The 18,489-nt window shown below is 43.8% G+C and overlaps 1 protein-coding gene across 2 annotated transcripts; it reads right to left on the bottom strand.

The window, feature by feature from the left end:
- Positions 1–695: 695 nt before the first annotated feature.
- Positions 696–1,571, bottom strand: LOC110544022 (mortality factor 4-like protein 2). Of its 2 annotated transcripts, XM_060374848.1 has the most exons (2): positions 1,413–1,502; positions 696–1,352 (listed from the first exon to the last, which is right to left on the bottom strand). In XM_060374848.1, exons 1-2 carry the CDS (start codon positions 1,485–1,487, stop codon positions 696–698), a joined length of 732 nt encoding a protein of 243 aa, XP_060230831.1. In that variant the 5' UTR covers positions 1,488–1,502. The 2 variants fall into 2 exon arrangements, with proteins under 2 accessions (XP_060230831.1, XP_060230830.1); XM_060374847.1 differs by having other exon boundaries at positions 696–1,571.
- Positions 1,572–18,489: the final 16,918 nt, after the last annotated feature.

Genomic DNA, 18,489 nt, shown 5'->3' with positions numbered 1-18,489 from the left:
GGAAAGCATTGAAGGCAAAGGGACAGAATCATTTTTTTTATGCTTTGAAATTTAGAAACAATTTTATTTAAGATCTGAAATATGATTCCCAAACCATCATCTTTTCAGAAAACTGTGGCTACACAATAATGCATTGTCTCTATCATGTTAGAACGTGCATTAGACTCAAATACAGAAACCAGGAAACAAACCACCATCTTTCAACAATTTGAGCAATGATAGCATGAATGCCTAAGGAACAGCAAATAATGGATTTGCAGAGGATGGGCTGTTCAGGTCATGCACAACAAGAAATAAGAGCACAAATGCATGGGTTTTCAGGCATATACATTTAAGTTGAACCTTTGGCACTAGGAACCAGGGCATCTCACCATGTAGCATTAACACGTGTTAGAAAACTGTGTAGTGTCAAAAGGGATAGAACCACCAGTATCCAAGCAATGTCGTCAACTAGGTAATAAAATGTTCTACTGAATTTCTTCTTTGTCTAATTACTGCATACGCTGGTAGCAACTTTTACGTGAGGAAAGGTGTCAGGAGACACTCTGTTTATTTCTTCTTACAACACAACAGGAAATCAACCTAAAATAAGCCCGAATTTACACTGACAGTTTTAAACAATGTCACTTCTACACTGAAAGGACTAAACAAAAGTGTTTACAGAGAGCAGACTACAGCGAGTGGTCAGTAGACCTTCACAGGGCTTTGCGGTGATACTCAGCAGAAGCCACTTGGTAATCTCTGGCAGTAAACAGCGAAGCAGAATTCCTTGCCAGATGCTTAAGGAAATCATGCAAATAGCCCAGCAGTAATGACAGGCTTTTCTCATCGAGGGGCATATAGGCCAACATTGCCCCAATTCTCACAAATAATCTCAGTAGGTGTGGTGCCCCATAGATGTGTGACACTGGCGCATCAGGGTGAGCCAGCAGGATCTCAGCATACTGGGGCCTTTCAAACTCGTAGAGCAGCTGAGTGCCCAGCATCACATTGAAATACTCTTTTATCCCACCCACAACTTCATCAACTGCATACTCCTTATTGTCAGCACTTGGCTGGGACTTGGTACACTTGGCATACTCCTCAAGAATGGCATCTACATTCTCTTTAGCAGGGAGTTGGAACAACTGCTTCTGCCTAGTAACCAAGTCCCAGTCCTCCACCAGCCATGGCTTTAATTCTTCAGGAATCTTCACTTCCACTTCCACATCCACTCTGTTCTTCTTCAACGCCGCCTCACTCTCCACAGTGTCATCGGCTCGTGCCCTTTCCTTCCGTGGGGGCTGGGGCATTTCGCTGCTACTGCCACCGTCTCCATTGCCAGGAGTCTTCTGCTGGTTCTTCCTTGTCTTCTGCACTGAACCAGAAGGGGAGTTCTCAGCAGGGTGACCTCCCCATCTTCCTGGAACAGCTGGTTCAACATTCTCTTCCTGGGAACCAGCTGACTCCTTTCCTGAGGCAGCTCCTCTCATCTGATGTCTCTGCATGTTGCTTCCAATTGGTTTCTCAGAGTTGTCTTCTTCAGCAGGTTGTTGTCCACGAGTTTCAGAAGCCTGCTTTCTGGAACTCATTCAGCCCTGTTTCTAGTCCATCCTACACTCTTCTTTCTTTCCCGTCCAAAGATTCCTAGCAATTTCCAGGGCAGAGGCTTACAGATCTCCTAGGGTGGTCTGGAAAGATGAAGTGGGAATACAACCCTGTATTCTGCAAGCAGGAATGCAAACAGGTTCCGCAACCAGGGTCAGACCTCCCGATCATTTACTGCACGGCAAAGATAGCTTTTCTGAGGATGACCTGAGAGGAGAATCCAGTTCTTTGCAGCAGCCGACATGTGATCACTGCCGCTCCTCCAACCTTAAACAGGGGGAAAAGGTCACGTGATTCAGCTAGCCAGAAGAACCAGGGAGCAAAATCCATATGGAATGCTGAGCTAGCTGTTCTGTTGCTGAGTTCTAAGGATAAGACCCGAAGAGGTGGGCTGAGGCTAGCAACAACATTTTGGATGCCGCATTAGGACATCAGATCTCATTCTATAATCCTGTGGGCTATTTTCTTTTTCCTTGAGGCCAGAGTTTCTCTTTGAATGTACTGGACACCTGGCTGTCCTGGAGTTCGCTTTGTAGACCAGGGTGGCCTCCAACTCACAGAGATCTGCCTGCTTCTGTCTTTGTAAATTTCTGACCAGTGTACATTACCTACCATTTGTGATCTCAACTTGTTATTAAGAGTTTAAAATTTCAAAGGCAGACCATGACCTTAATCCCAGCATTTGGGAGACAAAGACAGGTAGATCTCCATTCTTGAAGCCAGCACTGTCTACAGAGGGAGTTTGAGGACAGCCAGGGGGCTGTGGAGAGTTTGAGAGAGAGAGAGAGAGAGAGAGAGAGAGAGAGAGAGACTTAGAAAGAAAGGACAAGCTGAGGCAGTTGAACACGTAAATCCAAGCACTTGGAGGAGACAGCCAACTCTTGAGCCTGGGATACACAAGGAATGGCATCTCAAAAGAAACCTAGAGTGCTGAGTAAGTGCTGAATCTTACAAATGAATTATGCAAAGACAGAAACAGAAGACCTACTACTATAATATTGTTCTTTATGTTGTAGCAATTAAAATGCCCGGCACAAAAATGATGATATTGTATTCGGGTAACTATTGAATCAAGCATCATACCCTATTCATAAATATTCATGAGCTAGCAAAAGCATTAAACATGGATAATGAAATTCTCCTGCTTTCAGATTTTCCTGGGACTCCTGGCCTAACATGGGTTAGGTCAAGGAGAGACTCCCTAAGATTGTATGCATTAGCCAGTGAGGACAACTTGAGTCATCTACATCACTAGGAGATTCAACACCCAAAAGAGGTTAAGAGTCTAACTTACTTTAGCAGATACAGCAAAAATTTAAGCCTGCAGATGACTTATTTTCCAAACAGGAAAAAGAAAAGAAAGGCAATCGGACCCCAAAAATTGTTTCCTCAAGGCTAAAACTGTAATCATTATTTAAAAAAATGGCCCCGTGGAAGGACAATGAAAAACAAGATCACTACTACTCAATTTCCCTCTCCTCACCAGTGTAGCACTGGCAAAGAGCAACAACCTGCTGACCCCTCAGACTGCATTCAGCCCCAGCCTCTCAAAAGTATCTATCTCCAGAGCAGGGTGCGGGTTTCCCTCAAAATTAAACATTCACAGGCAACAGGATCCTAATGGAAATGAAGAGTACTGCCTTCCTCGACCTCCTTAATCTCTCTTGCAGGTTTCAGATGGCAACAGAAAACGAGTCACCTGTGGGGAGAAGCTAAGGGTCCGTGGGGAAAAACCATGGTTTAGGGCAGCCAGGACCCTTTCTGGAGCTAAATCCTGTTTGGGTGATTCCCAGCCCCACCTGCAACATCAGAAATAGGGCTGACAGGCTCTTTCCTCCAAGCATCAACAGCTTTTACCACTGCTTTGGTTTCAAGACAGGGTCTTGCTGGGTACCTCTGGCTGGACTGCCAACCCGTGGCAATCCTCCTCCTTTGGTAGAGTGCATGAGCTCCCTACCAAGGTGCAGTTCTGTTCAAAGTTTCTGGGATAGAGCAAGTCTATTCACAATAAAAACTTTTTTTTTTCAATTGTCTAACATAATCCTACATCTATCTCTTAACAGACTGTCGCCTTAGGGGATAAAATAAATCATCATCACCCTTATCCTCCTAAAGCACACGCTCCAGAAATGGTAGTCGAACACCACAGAACTTACACCTCGGGAAAAAGAAAAAGACAAAAAAAGCAATAAACGATAAACAAAAACAGCAGCCACGGTGGACATTTGACTAGGTTTTTCGAGAAGCAGTCAACAGTGAGTCCAGAGGAGCACAGAAGGCAGACAGGGATCAATGTGGAAAGAGACAGGAGGAGGATCATCGCCCTACCTTAAACACAGGGTCCTGAATACCACCCTGCTTGGCTCAGAAGGCATTGTAGGCCTGTTTCCTCAAACCTTAGTCTCAGGCTTCCAGAAAAAAAAAATGACTCACAACGCTGTGGTGTGTGAGGGCGACTTAGGCCTATGACTGATTTGGAGGAAGGTTTAGGCTGGGAGAACAAGCAGGCAGTGAGCACATCTCAGCACTCTGCGTCTGAGGCACCCAGGGATTCGGACTGAAAGGCAGGTTCACCGATACCCCACTGGACAGTCCCAGGGCACAGGGCTCTCCAACCTCCACTGGGGCTGCCCTCCCAGCCTCCCTGCCAGCATCTGAAAGACTGTTCTCAAGGCCAACTGGGAAGCTGGAGTGCTATTTCCAGGGATGCTCCGCCAGAGTCCTGACCCTGCCCTATGCACGACTGCCACAACCCCGTTCCTGCCGCCCCGCCCCTCACCCCCCACCATGGGTGTCCTGCGTGTCTTTTGGGCTGACTCCTGTCACTCACTGGCCGGCCCCGGACAACAGCAGGTGACCAAGGCACCGCACGGGGAACTGGGGGCCATGGCGCGTCCAGGTTTGGGCCCGTGGCCCTGGCAGTCAGCACAGGCGGCTGAGGCCTACAGCAGTAGCAGCCCTACACTGACCGCTTGGTGCAATTCCTGGCGCTGCCCACTGGGTAGGGATCAGCACCGAGCGGGCTGCCAGCCTAGGGGGCAGAGGCCGGCCATCCTGGTAACTGAGGACAGCAAAGAGCCCGCCCCTGACTGAGGTCATGTCCAATCAACAGCCTCTCCTCCCAAAGAACTAACGATTTCTTCCCGCCGATTCGTCAGCGGGACCTGTTAGTCAGAGAGTGCTCGCCCAGCCCCTGTGCAGAATGCCTGGGGCACATGACTGTGATGGAAGACTTGGCGCATGCGCACCAGTCCCAGGTGTGCCCCTGGGCAAGCTTTTGCCTCCTAGCCCCCTGGCAGGTTCGAGGATCCCATCTTGGTATTCTCACCTGAGTAACCCTTTCTGTTTCGAGCTGGCAGCACTTGTCCTCTCGCACACACTTAGGGATTGTCAAAGCTAGGGCATTTGTTTTCTTCACCGCCTCTGTCTGTGCTTGGGGTCGACTCGAGTTCCCTGGTGAGGAGGATACTGAGGCGCCCAAGAGAGGCTGAACCAAGGTCACACAGACTTAAGACTTGGTGCTGATAGGGTCCTCACCTCTTCTCGCTCCAGGATTAAAGTGGGTTTTCTAAAAGTCTCCCAACAGGGCCCCCCCACCAGTCCAGAGGCACAGCCTTCTGGCCTATGTCTTAACTTTTGCCCTCCTCTTCCCCACGTTAATTTTGCATTGATTTAAAACTGCTTGCGGCCCAAGTCTCAGCACATAGGGGCCCCCTTTTGCCCGAGAGCCCCAGAGCATCCCTTAAATTCCTAAGATACTTATCTTTTGCCCTATGCTCTCATGACTTGTCTCCACGGCAAACTAGAGTTCCCTGAATATGGCCATCCCTTGTTCTCCATAGTAGGCCCCTAACCCTGGGCATGGCCTCAAGATTAGGATACCAAGGGCACCACAGCACCTGGTCCAACACCATATTATCGCAACTAGCTCTGAGAACTTTGAGCTTTAGTTTCTCAGAGACTTGGTTGCTCTGCCTAGAGGTTGAGGATGAACAAGAGGCAGATTTAAGAAGCTCGTAGAGCTAGCTTCCAAATGTATCTAAAGTTTCAGAGAAGCTAACACCCTTCCCCACCTCTGTGGTTGCCAGACTTGCATGTGGTGGACAGATGTAAGTTCAGGAAAAATATCCATAGACATTACAGTGAATAAATAAATAGATAAATGAGGCAAATACCAAACTGATTGTGGTTGTCAGCATTTAAAATCCTAGCGCTGAAGTGACTGAAGGAGACAAGATCAAGAGTTTATGTCAACCTGGATTACAAAACAAGTTGGTGACTTTCCTAGGCTACACAGTAATAGTGTCAAAAACAAAACGGGGCAGACAAAATAGCTCAGGGGACAACAGTGCCTGCCACACTAACGTGACTACAAAGGTGGATCCCTAAAACCGATGGTAGAAGGCCTGCAGACAGGACTCAGAGGTTAAAATCCTGAGATCAAATCCCTGCACACCCATGGGGCCTCAGGACCATCTAGAATGAGATCTTCTGGTGTGCAAGTACCCTCTACCAGTATACACATGTATATAGAGACAGAATATTGTATACATAATAAAGAAATAAATCTTTGAAAAGAAAATAAATATATGGAGGGAGAGGAAGTTGTCCCCTGACTCCAGCACTCTCTCTGATACGTGTTTATACGTGTATTTATGCAAGTATATGTAAGTACACACCCAGAAAATAATATAAAACAGAGCAAATCATATTTTGTTGCTAAGGGCTATAATACTTTTGCAGTTCAAAGAGACTGTAATATTCTCCAGGAACCTAACTGTTTGATATATGTCTTACAAAGCTGGGGAGAACTTTGGAGTCTGGAGATAAGCAATCAAGATAAAGGGACAGAATCTTAAACAGGGGAAAAGGCCATGGGATTCAGCTAGCGAGAAGAACCAGGGAACAAATTGCATATGGAATGGTCAGCAAACTATTCTGTTACTGAGTTCTAAGGATAATACCTGAAGAGGTGGGATGAAGCTAGCCACAATATTTCGGATGCCATAGTAGGACATCAGATCACATTTTATAATCCTGTGGGCTATTCTGAGATTTCAATTTGTTATTAACAGTTTACAGTGCTAAGGGACCCCATGACTTTAATCTCAGCACTTGGGAGGCAAAGACAGGTAGTTCTCTGAATTTTTATTTTATAATATTTATTTTTTATATTAATTGTGGGTCATTTATTTTATATCCCATCTGTAGCCCCTTGCCTCATTTCCTCCCAATCTCATTCTCCCTCTCTCATCTCCTCAACATGTCCCTCTCTAAGTCTACTGATAAGGAGGTCCTCCCACCCATTCATCTGATCCTAGTCTATCAGGTCTCATCAGGACTGGCTAAAATGACCTCCTTTGTGGCCTAGCAAGGCTGCTCCTCCCTCAAAGGTGGCGGTTCAAAGAGCATGCCACTGAGTTCATGTCAGAGACAATCCCTGTTCCCCTTACTAGGGTAACCTACTTGGATGCTGAGATGCCACGGGCTATGTCTGATCAGGGGTTCTAGGTTATATCCATCCATGGTCCTTGGTTGGAGAATCAGTCTCAGAAAGGCCCCTGTGCCCAGATATATTTGGTCCTTGTGGCGATCCCATCCTCTCCATGTCTTAATAACTTCCCTTCTTTCATGAATCCCTGCACTCTGCCCAAGGTTTGGTTATGATTCTCAGCATCTGCTTTGATATACTGCTAGGTAGAGCCTTTCATAGGTCCTGTATGGTAGGCTGCTGTCCTGTTTCTTCTTTTCTCCTACTTCCCATGTCCATCCCATTTGTGTTTCTAAGTGAGGATTGATCAACTTATCCCAGAAACTCTTGTTTTTTAGCTTCTTTAGGTGTGCAGATTTTAGTATGTTTCTCTAATCTTATAAGTCTAGTATACTTTTCTAAGTGGGTATATACTGTGTGTGTCTTTCTGCTTCTTGGATACCTCAATCAGGAACAAGATCTCTGATTTTGAATCCAGCAGGGTGTACAGAGGGAATTTGAGGACAGCCAGGGTGCTGTGGAGAGTCTCAGAGAGAGAAAGAGATAGAGATAGATAGATAGAGAGAGAGAGAGAGAGAGAGAGAGAGAGAGAGACTTAGAAAGAAAAAGCAAGCTGAGCTAGTTTAACACTTAAATCCAAGCATTCTGAGGATACAGGCAACTCTTGAGCCTTGGATACACAAGGAATGGGATCTCAAAAAAATCTAGAGTACTGAATAAGTGCTGAAACTTACAAATGAACTGTGCAAAGATAAAGACAGAAGACCTTGTACTATAATAATGCTCTTTATTTTGCAGCAATTAAAATGCCCAACACAAATGTGTTGTTATTATATTCGGGTAACTATTGAATCTAGCATCATTCCCTATTCATAAATATTCATGAGCTAGCAAAAGCATTAAACATGGATATTGAAATTCTCCTGCTTTCAGATTTTAGTGGGACTCCTGTCCTAACATGGGTTAGGTCATGGAGAAACTCCTTAGGATTGTATGTGAGGGTCAATGCTGACATTTTGATCAATCTATATCACTAAAAGATTCAATACCCAAAATGAGGTGAGAGTCTAACTTACTTTAGCAGCTCAGCAAAATCTGAAACCAGTGGCGATTTAATGTCCAACAAAAAAAAAAAAAAAAAGAAATGCAATGGGAACTTGACCTGGAACAATTTTGAGATACTATTCTATTATTATCTCTTCCTTTAAAAACTCCCCCCAAAAAACTTTATTTCCTCAAGGCTAAAACTGTATTCCTCATTTTACAAAAATGTCCCCGTGGAAGGGCAATGAAAAAAGGAACACTACTACTCAATTTCCATCTCCTCACAAGTGTAGCACTGGCAAAGAACAACAACCTGCTGACCCCTCAGACTGCATTCAGCCCCAGCCTCTCAAAAGTGTCTATCTCCAGAGCAGGGTGCAGGTTTACCTCTAAATTAAACATTCACAGGCTACAGGATCCTAAAGGAAATAAAGAGTACTGCCTTGCTCGACCTCCTTAATCTCTCTTGTAGGTTTCATATGGTGACCAAAAACAAGACACCTGTGGGGAGAAGCTAAGGGCCCTTGGGGAAAACCATGGTTTAGAGCAGCCAGGACCCTTTCTTGAGCTATATCCTGTTTGGGTGATTCCCAGCCCCACCTGTAACATAAGCAATAGGGCCAACAGGCTGTTTCGTGAAAGCATCAACAGCTTTTAGTAGTACTTTGGGTTCAAGACAGGGTCTTGCTGGGTAGCTCTGGCTGAACTGGCATCCCATGGCAATCTCCCTGCCTCAGGAGAGTGCATGAGGTCTCATTCCCTGTTTCAGTTCTGTTAAAAGTTGGTGGGATAGTTCAAGAATATTCACAATAAAAACGTTTTTCAATTGTCCTCGCATATTCCTATATCTATCTATTTCCTAACTGACTTCTCTTTATTGGACAAAATTAAGCATAGCTATGCTTATCCTCCCAAAGCGCACACTCCAGAAGTAGTGGTGGTCGAACACTACAGAACTTCTACATCTAAAAAAGTTTGATAAAACAAAATAAGAACAACAAAACCCTCAGTTATTTTGGACATTTAGTTAGGTTTCCAAGAAGCAGTTAACAGTGAGTCCAGAGGAGCACAGAAGCCTCAGAGGGGTCTCCGTGGAAAGAGAAAGGAGGAGGATTATCGCCCTACCAAAAACACGGGGCCCTGAATACCACCCTGCTTGGCTCAGAAGGCATTGTAGGCCTGTTTCCTCAAACCTTAGTCTCAGGCTTCCAGCAAAAGTGACTCACAACGCTGTCGTGTGTGAGAGCGACTTGGGGCTATGACTGATTTGGAGGAAGGTTTAGGCTGGGAGAACAAGCAGGCAGCGAGCACATCTCAGCTCTCTGCATCTGAGGCAACCAGGGATTCGGACTGAAACGCAGGTTCACCTCTAACCCAATGGGCAGTCCCAGGGCACAGGGCTCTTGGACCTCCACCCGAGATGGATGCTCAGCCAGAGTCCTGACCCTGCCCTATGGAGGCCTGCTACAACCCTGCCCTGCAGCTGCGCCCTCCCCCCCACCATGGGTGTCCTGCAGGTGTCTTTGCCTGATTCTTGTCACTCACTGGCCTGCCCCAGGCAGTGGATTCCAAAGCCCTCCCCCCCCGTTGTAAGTGGTTATTAATATTTACTACCGGTTTATCTTTTAGTAATGCTGCTGTTAATCCTCAGTAGCTGTATAACCAAATCACCACACAGAGACTGGGTTTTTAGTTAACCTAGAACACAATGCTGGGCAATATTTACTCCCTCCTAAACCTCCAAGCCCTCAGTTTCCTAACATTTAGATTTCCCACATTATACTTGCGTTTTGTGAAATCTTATGTCTGGTTCATGCTCCAAGTCTTCCAAGCTCTCTCCTCTCGCTCTGCTTTCCTCGTGCTCCTCTCCTCGAGCTCCTCCTCCTTCTCGCCCCTTCCTGTTCTCTAGCTCCTCCCCTCTTTCCTGTCCTCTGGCTCCTCCCATAGCACAACATTGTATCTAGTTGCTTTATTTGTGTCCTGTTTACACAAGAGTTGAGACAGGATGCTTATAGTGAGTATCACAATGCAATATCCAGATTGAAACCAGAGAGTTGGGGGTGGGGAAATCAGCAATTGAATTAACAAGGGTAAGGCATATACATTTTAAAAGAACATCATAACAACCCCCCCCCCAATGGAACTGGGATCTGAGGTGTGTCCAGGTTTGGGCCCACTGCCCTGGCAGGCAGCACAGGCGGCTGAGTCCCACAGCAATAGCAGCCCTACACTGACCTCTTGGTCCAGCTCCTGGAGCTGCCCACTGAGTATGGATCAACAAGAGGGCTGCCAGCCGAGGGAGCAGTTGCCTGGTACCATCATAGAAAGCACCGAGCAGAATGCCTGGGCCACGTGACTGTGACAAAAGAATTGGCACATGCACACCATTCTCAGGTTTCCCTGTGGTGGAGCTTCTGCTACCAGTAACTTGGCAGGCTAGAGCTGGCAGCACTTATCCCTTCACACACACTTAGGGAAGGTCAAAGGTATAGTATTTGTTTCCTTGCCTGCCTCTGTGCTTCAAGTCTCAGCACATAGTGGCCATTTTTTGCCCCAGAGCCCCCGAGCATCCCTTAAATTCCTAAGACAGTATCTTTTGCCCAATGCTATCATGACTTGTCTCCAAGGCAAACTAGAATTCACTGAATATGGCCATCCCTTGTTCTCCACAGCAGGCCCCTAAACTTAGGCTTAGCCTCAAGATTAGGATACCAAGGGCACCACAGCACCTGGTCCAACATCAAAATATCCCGACTAGCTCTGAGAACTGTGAGCTTTAGTTTCTCAGAGATCTGGTTGCTCTGTCTATAAGATGAAGATGAACAAGAGGCAGATTTAAGAATCTGTTGGAGTAAGGAGACTTTCTCAGGAAAAATAATCCATAAGCCACTCTCAGGCTGCTGATTCTGAAGCTTCTAACACTCTTGTTTTGAATGGAAGCCCATTAAGAGAGAAAATTCAGTGATGAGGAACACTTGCTGTTCTTGTAGACAACTTGAGGTCTGTTCTCAGCCACAGCTGAGCAGCTCACAGTAACCTGAAACTCCAGTTTCATGGGATTCAACACCATTTTCTGGCCACCATATACACCAGCACACACGTGGCATATATGCACAAAGACACACGTGTACATGTAAGCATAATTTACGGTGTTCTTCCTGGAAATGGTGTAGTAGTACACACCTCCAGTCTGTTGAGGGGCAGAGGATAGCCAATCTCTATGTCTGAGGTATACACAGTGAATTCCAAGCTGGCAAGGACTGCATAATGAGATCTCGTCTCTAAAATAATAAAGATCAGAGGGGTCTTCTTTTTTATCCATAGAGGACGTTCATATTGTTCCTAGGCCCGGGTCAGCTTACTGGCTCCACAATGGAGATTGTCCAATTCTCTGAAAGGGTTCAGCCCCCCGATTTGACATAGGGGGAAGATTAAAATAACTTGAAACTGCCAGGCATGGTGGTGCATGCCTCTAATCCCAGCACTCTGGCAGGCAGTGACAGGTGGATCTCTGAGGTCAAGGCCAGCATGGTCTACAAATCGAGCCAAGAATTCCCAGGGCTACATGGAGAAACAGTCTCTAAAAACAAACAAACAAACAAACAAACAAGCAAACAAACAAAATAACACAGAAGCCAATATTGGCCTGGAGAGTGCTCCATGCTTAATGCTCTTCCAGAGGACCCTGGTTTAATTCCCAGCAGTCAGTGGCTTACAATTGTATCTACAGTCCCAGAGAAGCTAAGACCCTTTCCTACCTCTGAAGTTGCCAGACTTGCATGTGGTGGACAGACCTACCTTGAGGCAAAATAACCATATATATTACACTGAATATATAAATACATAAATAAGGCAAATATCAAACTGAATGTGACTGTCCACATTTATAATCCTAGCACTGAAGTGAAAGAGGGAAAGAAGATCAAAAGTTTGATGTCAACCTGGATTCCAAAACGAGATAGTGACTTTCCTAGGCTACACAGTAATAGTGTCCAAAAAAAAAAAAAAAAAAAAAAAAACAAACAAAAAAAAAATGGGACAGACAGAATGGCTCAGGTGACAACACTGCCTGCCACACTAACATGACTACAAAGGCGGTTCCCTAAATTTGATGGTAGAGGGGCTGCAGACAGGACTCAGTGGTTAAATTCCTGAGTTCAAATCCCAGCACTCACATGGGGGCTCACAACCATCTAGAATAAGATCTTCTGGTGTGCAGGTGCCCTCTACTGTTGTACAGGAGTACATACAGACCGAATATTGTATACATAATGAATATATATATATATATATATATATATATATATATATAATTAAATCTGTAAAAAGAAAAAAAATACATGGAGGGAGAGGAAGTTGTCCCCTGACTCCAGCACTCTCACTGATATGTGTTTATACATGGATGTATGCAAGTATATGTACACACACACACACACACCAAACAATAAAATAAAACAGAGGAAATCTCCTGTTGCTTAAAGACTATAATGCTTTTGCAGTTCAAAGTGACTGAAATATTTTCCAGGAACGTACATGTTTGAAATATGTCTTATAAAGCTGGGGAGAACTTTGACTGGACCCTGGAGATAAGCAATGAAGGTAATGGGACAAAATCTTAAGCAGAGGAAAAGGCCATGGGATTCAGTCAGTGAGAAGAACCAGGGAACAAAATGCATATGGAATGCTGAGCAAGCTATTCTGTTACTCAGTTCTAAAAATAAAACCTGAAGAGGTGGGTTGAGTCTAGCAACAACATTTCGGGTGCCATAGTAGGACATCGGATCTCATTCTATAATCCTGTGGGCTATTTTTTTTTCCTTGAGGCAGGGTTTTTCTTAGAATGTATGGTAGCCCTGACTATGCTGGAATTCATTTTGTAGACCAGGGTGGTCTCAAACTCAGAGATCTGCCTGCCTCTCTCTGTGTATATTTCTGACCAGTGTAAATTATCTGCCATCTGAGATCTCAATATGTTATTAACAGTTTACAGATGCCCAGAGAGCCCATGACTTTAATCCCAGCACTTGGGAGGCAAAGACAGGTAGATCTCTGATTTTGTTATTTTATAATATTCATTTTTATATTAATTATGGGTCATTTACTTTATCCCATCTGTAGCCCCTTCCCTAATTACCTCCCAATCTGATCCTCCCTCCCTCCCTCATCTCCTCAACATGCCCCTCTCTAAGTCCACTGATAGGGGAGGTCCTCCCACCCTTCCATCTGAACCTAGCTTATAAGGTCTCATTAGGACTGTCTGCAATGCCCTCCTCTGTGGCCTAGCAAGGCAGCTCCTCCCTCAAAGGGGGCAGGTCAAAGAGCCTGCCACTGAGTTCATGTCAGAGACAATCCCTGTTCCCCTTACTAGGGTAACCTACTTGGATGATGAGCTGCCATGGGCTACATCTGATCAAGGGTTCTAGGTTACATCCATGCATTGTCCTAGGTTGGAGAATCAGTCTCAGAAAGGCCCCTATGCCCAGATATATTTGGTGTTTGTGGCGATCCCATCCTCTCCATTTCTTACTAACTCCCCCTTTGTTCATGATTCCCTGCACTCTGCCCGAGGTTTGGTTATGAGTCTCAGCATCTGCTTTGATATACTGCTAGGTAGACGTCTTTCAGAGACACTGTATGGTAGGCTGCTGTCCTGTTTCTTGTTTTCTCCTACTTCCCATGTCCATCCCATGTGTGTTTCTAAATGAGGACTGATCATCTTATCCCAGAACCTCTTCTTGTTTACCTTCTTTAGGTGTGCAGATTTAGTATGCTTGTCCTATCTTATAAGTCTAGTATCCACTTCTAAGTGGGTATATACTGTGTGTGTCTTTCTGCTTCTGGAATATCTCACTAAGGAAGAAGATCTCTGATTTTCAATCCAGCATGGTATACGGAGGGAATTCGAGGACAGCAAGGGGCTGTGGAGAGTCTGAGAGAGAGAGAGAGAGAGAGAGAGAGAGAGAGAGACTTAGAAAGAAAAAGCAAGCTGAGCCAGCTGAACACTTAAATCCAAGAACTCTGAGGATATAGGCAACTCTTGAGCCTAGGATACACAAGGAGTGGCATCTCAAAAAAAACCTAGAGTGCTGAATAAGTGCTGAACCTTCCAAATGAACTGTGCAAAGACAAAGACTGAAGACCTTCTACTATAATATTGTTCTTTTTGTTGTAGAAATTAAAATACCCAGCACAAAAGTGATGTTATTGTATTCGGGTAACTATTGAATCAAGCATCATACCCTATTCATAAATATTCATGAGCTAGCAAAAGCATTAAACATGGATAATTAAATTCTCCTGCTTTCAGATTTTCCTGGGACTCCTGTACTTACATGGGTTAGGTCAAGGAGAGACTCCCTAAGATTGTATGTATTAGTCAGTGAGGACAACTTGAGTCATCTATATCATTAACAGATTCAAAACCCCAAAGACGGTAAGAGTCTAACTTACTTTAGCAGATACAGCAAAATCTGAAACCAGTGGATGATTTAATGTCCAAACCAGAAAAAAAGAAAACAATGGGAGCTTGACCTAGAACAGTCTTGAGACACTAATCTATTATTATCTCTTTCTTTAACCCCCCCCAATAAACTTTATTTCATCAAGGCTAACATTCTCTACATCATTTTAAAAAATGGCCCCATGGAAAGGCAATGGAAAAAGTAACACTACTACTCAATTTCCCTCTCCTCACAAGTGTAGCACTGGCAAAGGGCCACCACTGGCTGCCCCCTCAGACTGCATTCAGTCCCAGCTTCTCAAAGAGCAGGGTACAGGTTTCCCTCAAAATTAAACATTCATAGGCTACATGATCCTAAAGGAAATGAAGAGCACTGCCTGGCTTGATCTCCTTAATCTCTCTTGCAGGCTTCATATTATGGTAGAATACAAGACACCTGTGAGGAGAAGCTAAGGGCCCATGGGAAAAAAAGGTTTAGAGCAGCCAGGACCCTTTCTGTAACTGCATCCTCTTTGAGGGATAGCCAGCCCTACCTGCAAGGGAAGAAACAGGGCTGACAGGCTGTTTCCTCCAAGCATCAATGGCTTTTAGCACTGCTTTGCTTTCAAGACAGGGTCTTGCAATGTAGCTCTGGCTGGACTACCAACCCATGGCAATCCAACTGCCTCAGTAATGTGCATGAGGCCTGATTCCCTCTTTAAGTTCTGTTAAAAGTTAATGGGATAGTTCAAGAATATTCACAATAAAAAAGTTTTGGACACCTGATTGTTGACAAAGACGCCAAAACCATTCAATGGAAAAAAGATAGCATCTACAACAAATGGTGCTGGTCCACCTGGATGTCTACATGTAGAAAAATGAAAATAGATCCATACTTATCACCCTGCACAAAACTGAAGTCCAAGTGGATCAAAGACCTCAACATAAAACCAGACACATTAAATTGGCTAGAAAAAAAAGTGGGGAATACCCTAGAACTCATTGGTACAGGAGAAAACTTCCTGAACAGAACACCAACAGCACAGGCTCTAATAGCAACAGTCAATAAATGGGACCTCATGAAACTGAAAACCTTCTGCAAAGCAAAGGAGACTATCACCAAAACAAAGCGACTGCCTACAGACTGGGAAAGAATCTTCACCAACCCTTTATCTGACAGAGGACTCATATCCAGTATATATAAAGAACTAAAGAAGCTGAAAAGCAGCAAACCAAGTAATCCACTTAAAAATTGGGGAACAGAGCTAAACAGAGAATTCTCTGTAGAGGAATATAGAATGGCAGAGAAGCACTTCAAGAAATGCTCAACCTCATTAGCCATTAGGGAAATGCAAATCAAAACAAAAATGAGATTTCACCTTACACCCATCAGAATGGCCAAGATCAAAAACTCAAGTGACAACACATGCTGGAGAGGTTGTGGAGCAAGGGGAACTCTTCTCCTCTGCTGGTGGGAATGTAAACTTGTACAACCACTCTGGAAATCAATCTGGCGCTTTCTCAGACAACTAGGAATAGCGCTTCCTCAAGATCCAGCCATACCACTACTGGGCATATATCCAAAAGAGGCTCAAGTACACAAAAAGGACATTTGCTCAACCATGTTTGTAGCAGCTTTATTTGTAATAGCCAGAAGCTGGAAACAGCCCAGATGCTCCTCAACTGAAGAATGGATGCAGAAACTGTGGTACATCTATACAATGGAGTATTACTCAGCAATGAAAAATAAGGAAATCATGAAATTTGCAGGTAAATGGTGGGACCTGGAAAGGATCATCCTGAGTGAGTTGTCCCAAAAGCAAAAAGACACACACGGTATATACTCACTCATATAGACATACAACATAGGACAAACCCACTAAAATCTGTGCATCTTGTCATGGACCAGCCCAGTCGGGCTCCCGTCTTCCGCTGGAGAACAAGGTTTTAGACAGGAAGACACGGTTTCGGCGAAGAATTGACAGACAGAGACACCTTGATGGTTTTGACTCTGCTGCAACTTTACTGAAATCAAGCTAGTATTTTTATAATGATTTCACAAAAGGCACCTTAAAATTGGCGTACTTCCCAGAACATTCAGACTTTTACCAAGAATACAAAGTTTACATTTTAACTCAAAATGCAGTCAGACATAAAGCAGTACCCACGAGTAATCTTGGCCTAAAAACCTTTTGATCAGAGCAAACAAAGGAAAAGAAACCTCAAATATAGTTTCATTATTGCTAACCAATGAAGAGGAAAGTCAGGAGCTAAGTCAGATGCCTGCCAAAATCCCTCTCTATATCAAAATCTAACTACACCTTTGTTAACCCTCCTCCCATATGTCCTGCCCAAGATTTATGATCTTCCTTAGGAACAAGGCACTGAAGGGAGGGGAAACTCCTGCCAGCTGCACCTCTCATGCTATTATTTCTTAAGAAGGAGCCTATTATTATTTCACTATTCTTAATGCCTATTAATACTAAATCTAATTCATTACTTTTTTTTAAACTTATTTTTATTAAAGCCTTTAGCAATCTACTAATGATCAATTTCTTTATAAAGTTAGTTGTGCTGTTTTAGGTGTCACAGGGAAAGATCAAAGAATTCATTATTCCAACCCCAGAGCCACAACTGAAGAAGCATAGAAATCTCAGAACATGTCTCTTTTCCAAGTGGGATGAGTTTGCCAGGGACCTTCCAGGGGGCGTATTTCCGGGGAAATCAGATCCCCTGCCCTGTAGCTTATGCTACTATGGCAACACTGGCATGGGTGTGGCATCTCCCCCTTTCTTGTTTTTAAGACGCAATTCAAACAAATCTTGCTCTACAGTGTGGATGGAGTGGAGCAGTAATTTAAAAAGACAAGGAAACAGGAGCACAACCAATAAAAATAATAAAATCAGGGCCCCTATTATCACTAAATAATGAATACAATTTAAAGGATTTAAATTTCTAATTCCTGACTGCAAATCAGAAGCTAAAGAATTCAAACTTGCTTCATCCAAATGAGCCTTGCTAATAGCTGCTATATTTTTTTGCAAACTATCTAAATCATGAGTAATATCCGTATCTTTCCAAACTCCTTGCAAATGATTTTTTACCTTTTCCCATTGGTCAGAAGCATTGTATGGTAAAGGTGTAACACAAATATATGAGAAGGCAGCATGGCATCGAGCTTCCATCCTCGTTCTAATATTACCCATATCTTGTCCCAAGGCTAAAACTGCTTCCTCCAGCGCATTTATCTTGGATTCTAACTTTTTATCTATAATAAATTGTTCTAAAAGGGCTAAAGAAATATTTTTATTCATCTCATTAATAAAATCTGCTGTATGTACCTCTTGAACTAACGCTGTAGTAGCAATAGCAAAGGTGGTCAAAATTGCAATTAATGCTGAAATCCCTAATATAAGTGCTGCAACAAATCTCTTAGGCCTAATCAATTCAAGTAGCTTTTCTAAAGTCTTTAAAGCAGTATTCTCATACCATTCTTCTTCTTGTAAATCAACAGGAAGCATAACATAAGCAGGTCTCTTAACTGAAATCATAACAGCAATGTTCTTATCCAAACTAGAATCAATACAATTAGTAACCCTGCAAGCTACACAATGAATTTTATAAGAATTTCCAACATGAGTTATATTAATTTGAGAAGTATATCCCATAAGAAGAGCAAAAGGATAAGCAACACATGCCCTGGTTGCCAAAGGCACAGAAATTTTCCTTTTAGGCCTTTTTTGTAAAATCATATTGGCACTAGCTGCCAATCTAAACAACTCATGATGTGAAACTGTAGCATTGGTCTTAGGATCTCTAGAGACCCAAATAGGTTCCACATAACCAGGTGAAAACCATCTTTGTACTTTTTGTCCCAATCCTGGAGGGATATATCCATTGAACTTATCTGAATTATTTTTTAAATATT

Source organism: Meriones unguiculatus, chromosome X (assembly GCF_030254825.1).
Source record: "Meriones unguiculatus strain TT.TT164.6M chromosome X, Bangor_MerUng_6.1, whole genome shotgun sequence".
NCBI classification, from domain to species: Eukaryota; Metazoa; Chordata; class Mammalia; order Rodentia; family Muridae; genus Meriones; species Meriones unguiculatus.
Note: the sequence above shows the minus strand (reverse complement) of the source record. Positions and strands in the feature narration are given on the sequence as shown.

Coding starts and splice junctions, on each gene's coding strand:
- LOC110544022 (XM_060374847.1), bottom strand. CDS start 1,571: ATGAGTTCCAGAAAGCAGGCTTCTGAAACTCGTGGACAACAACCTGCT.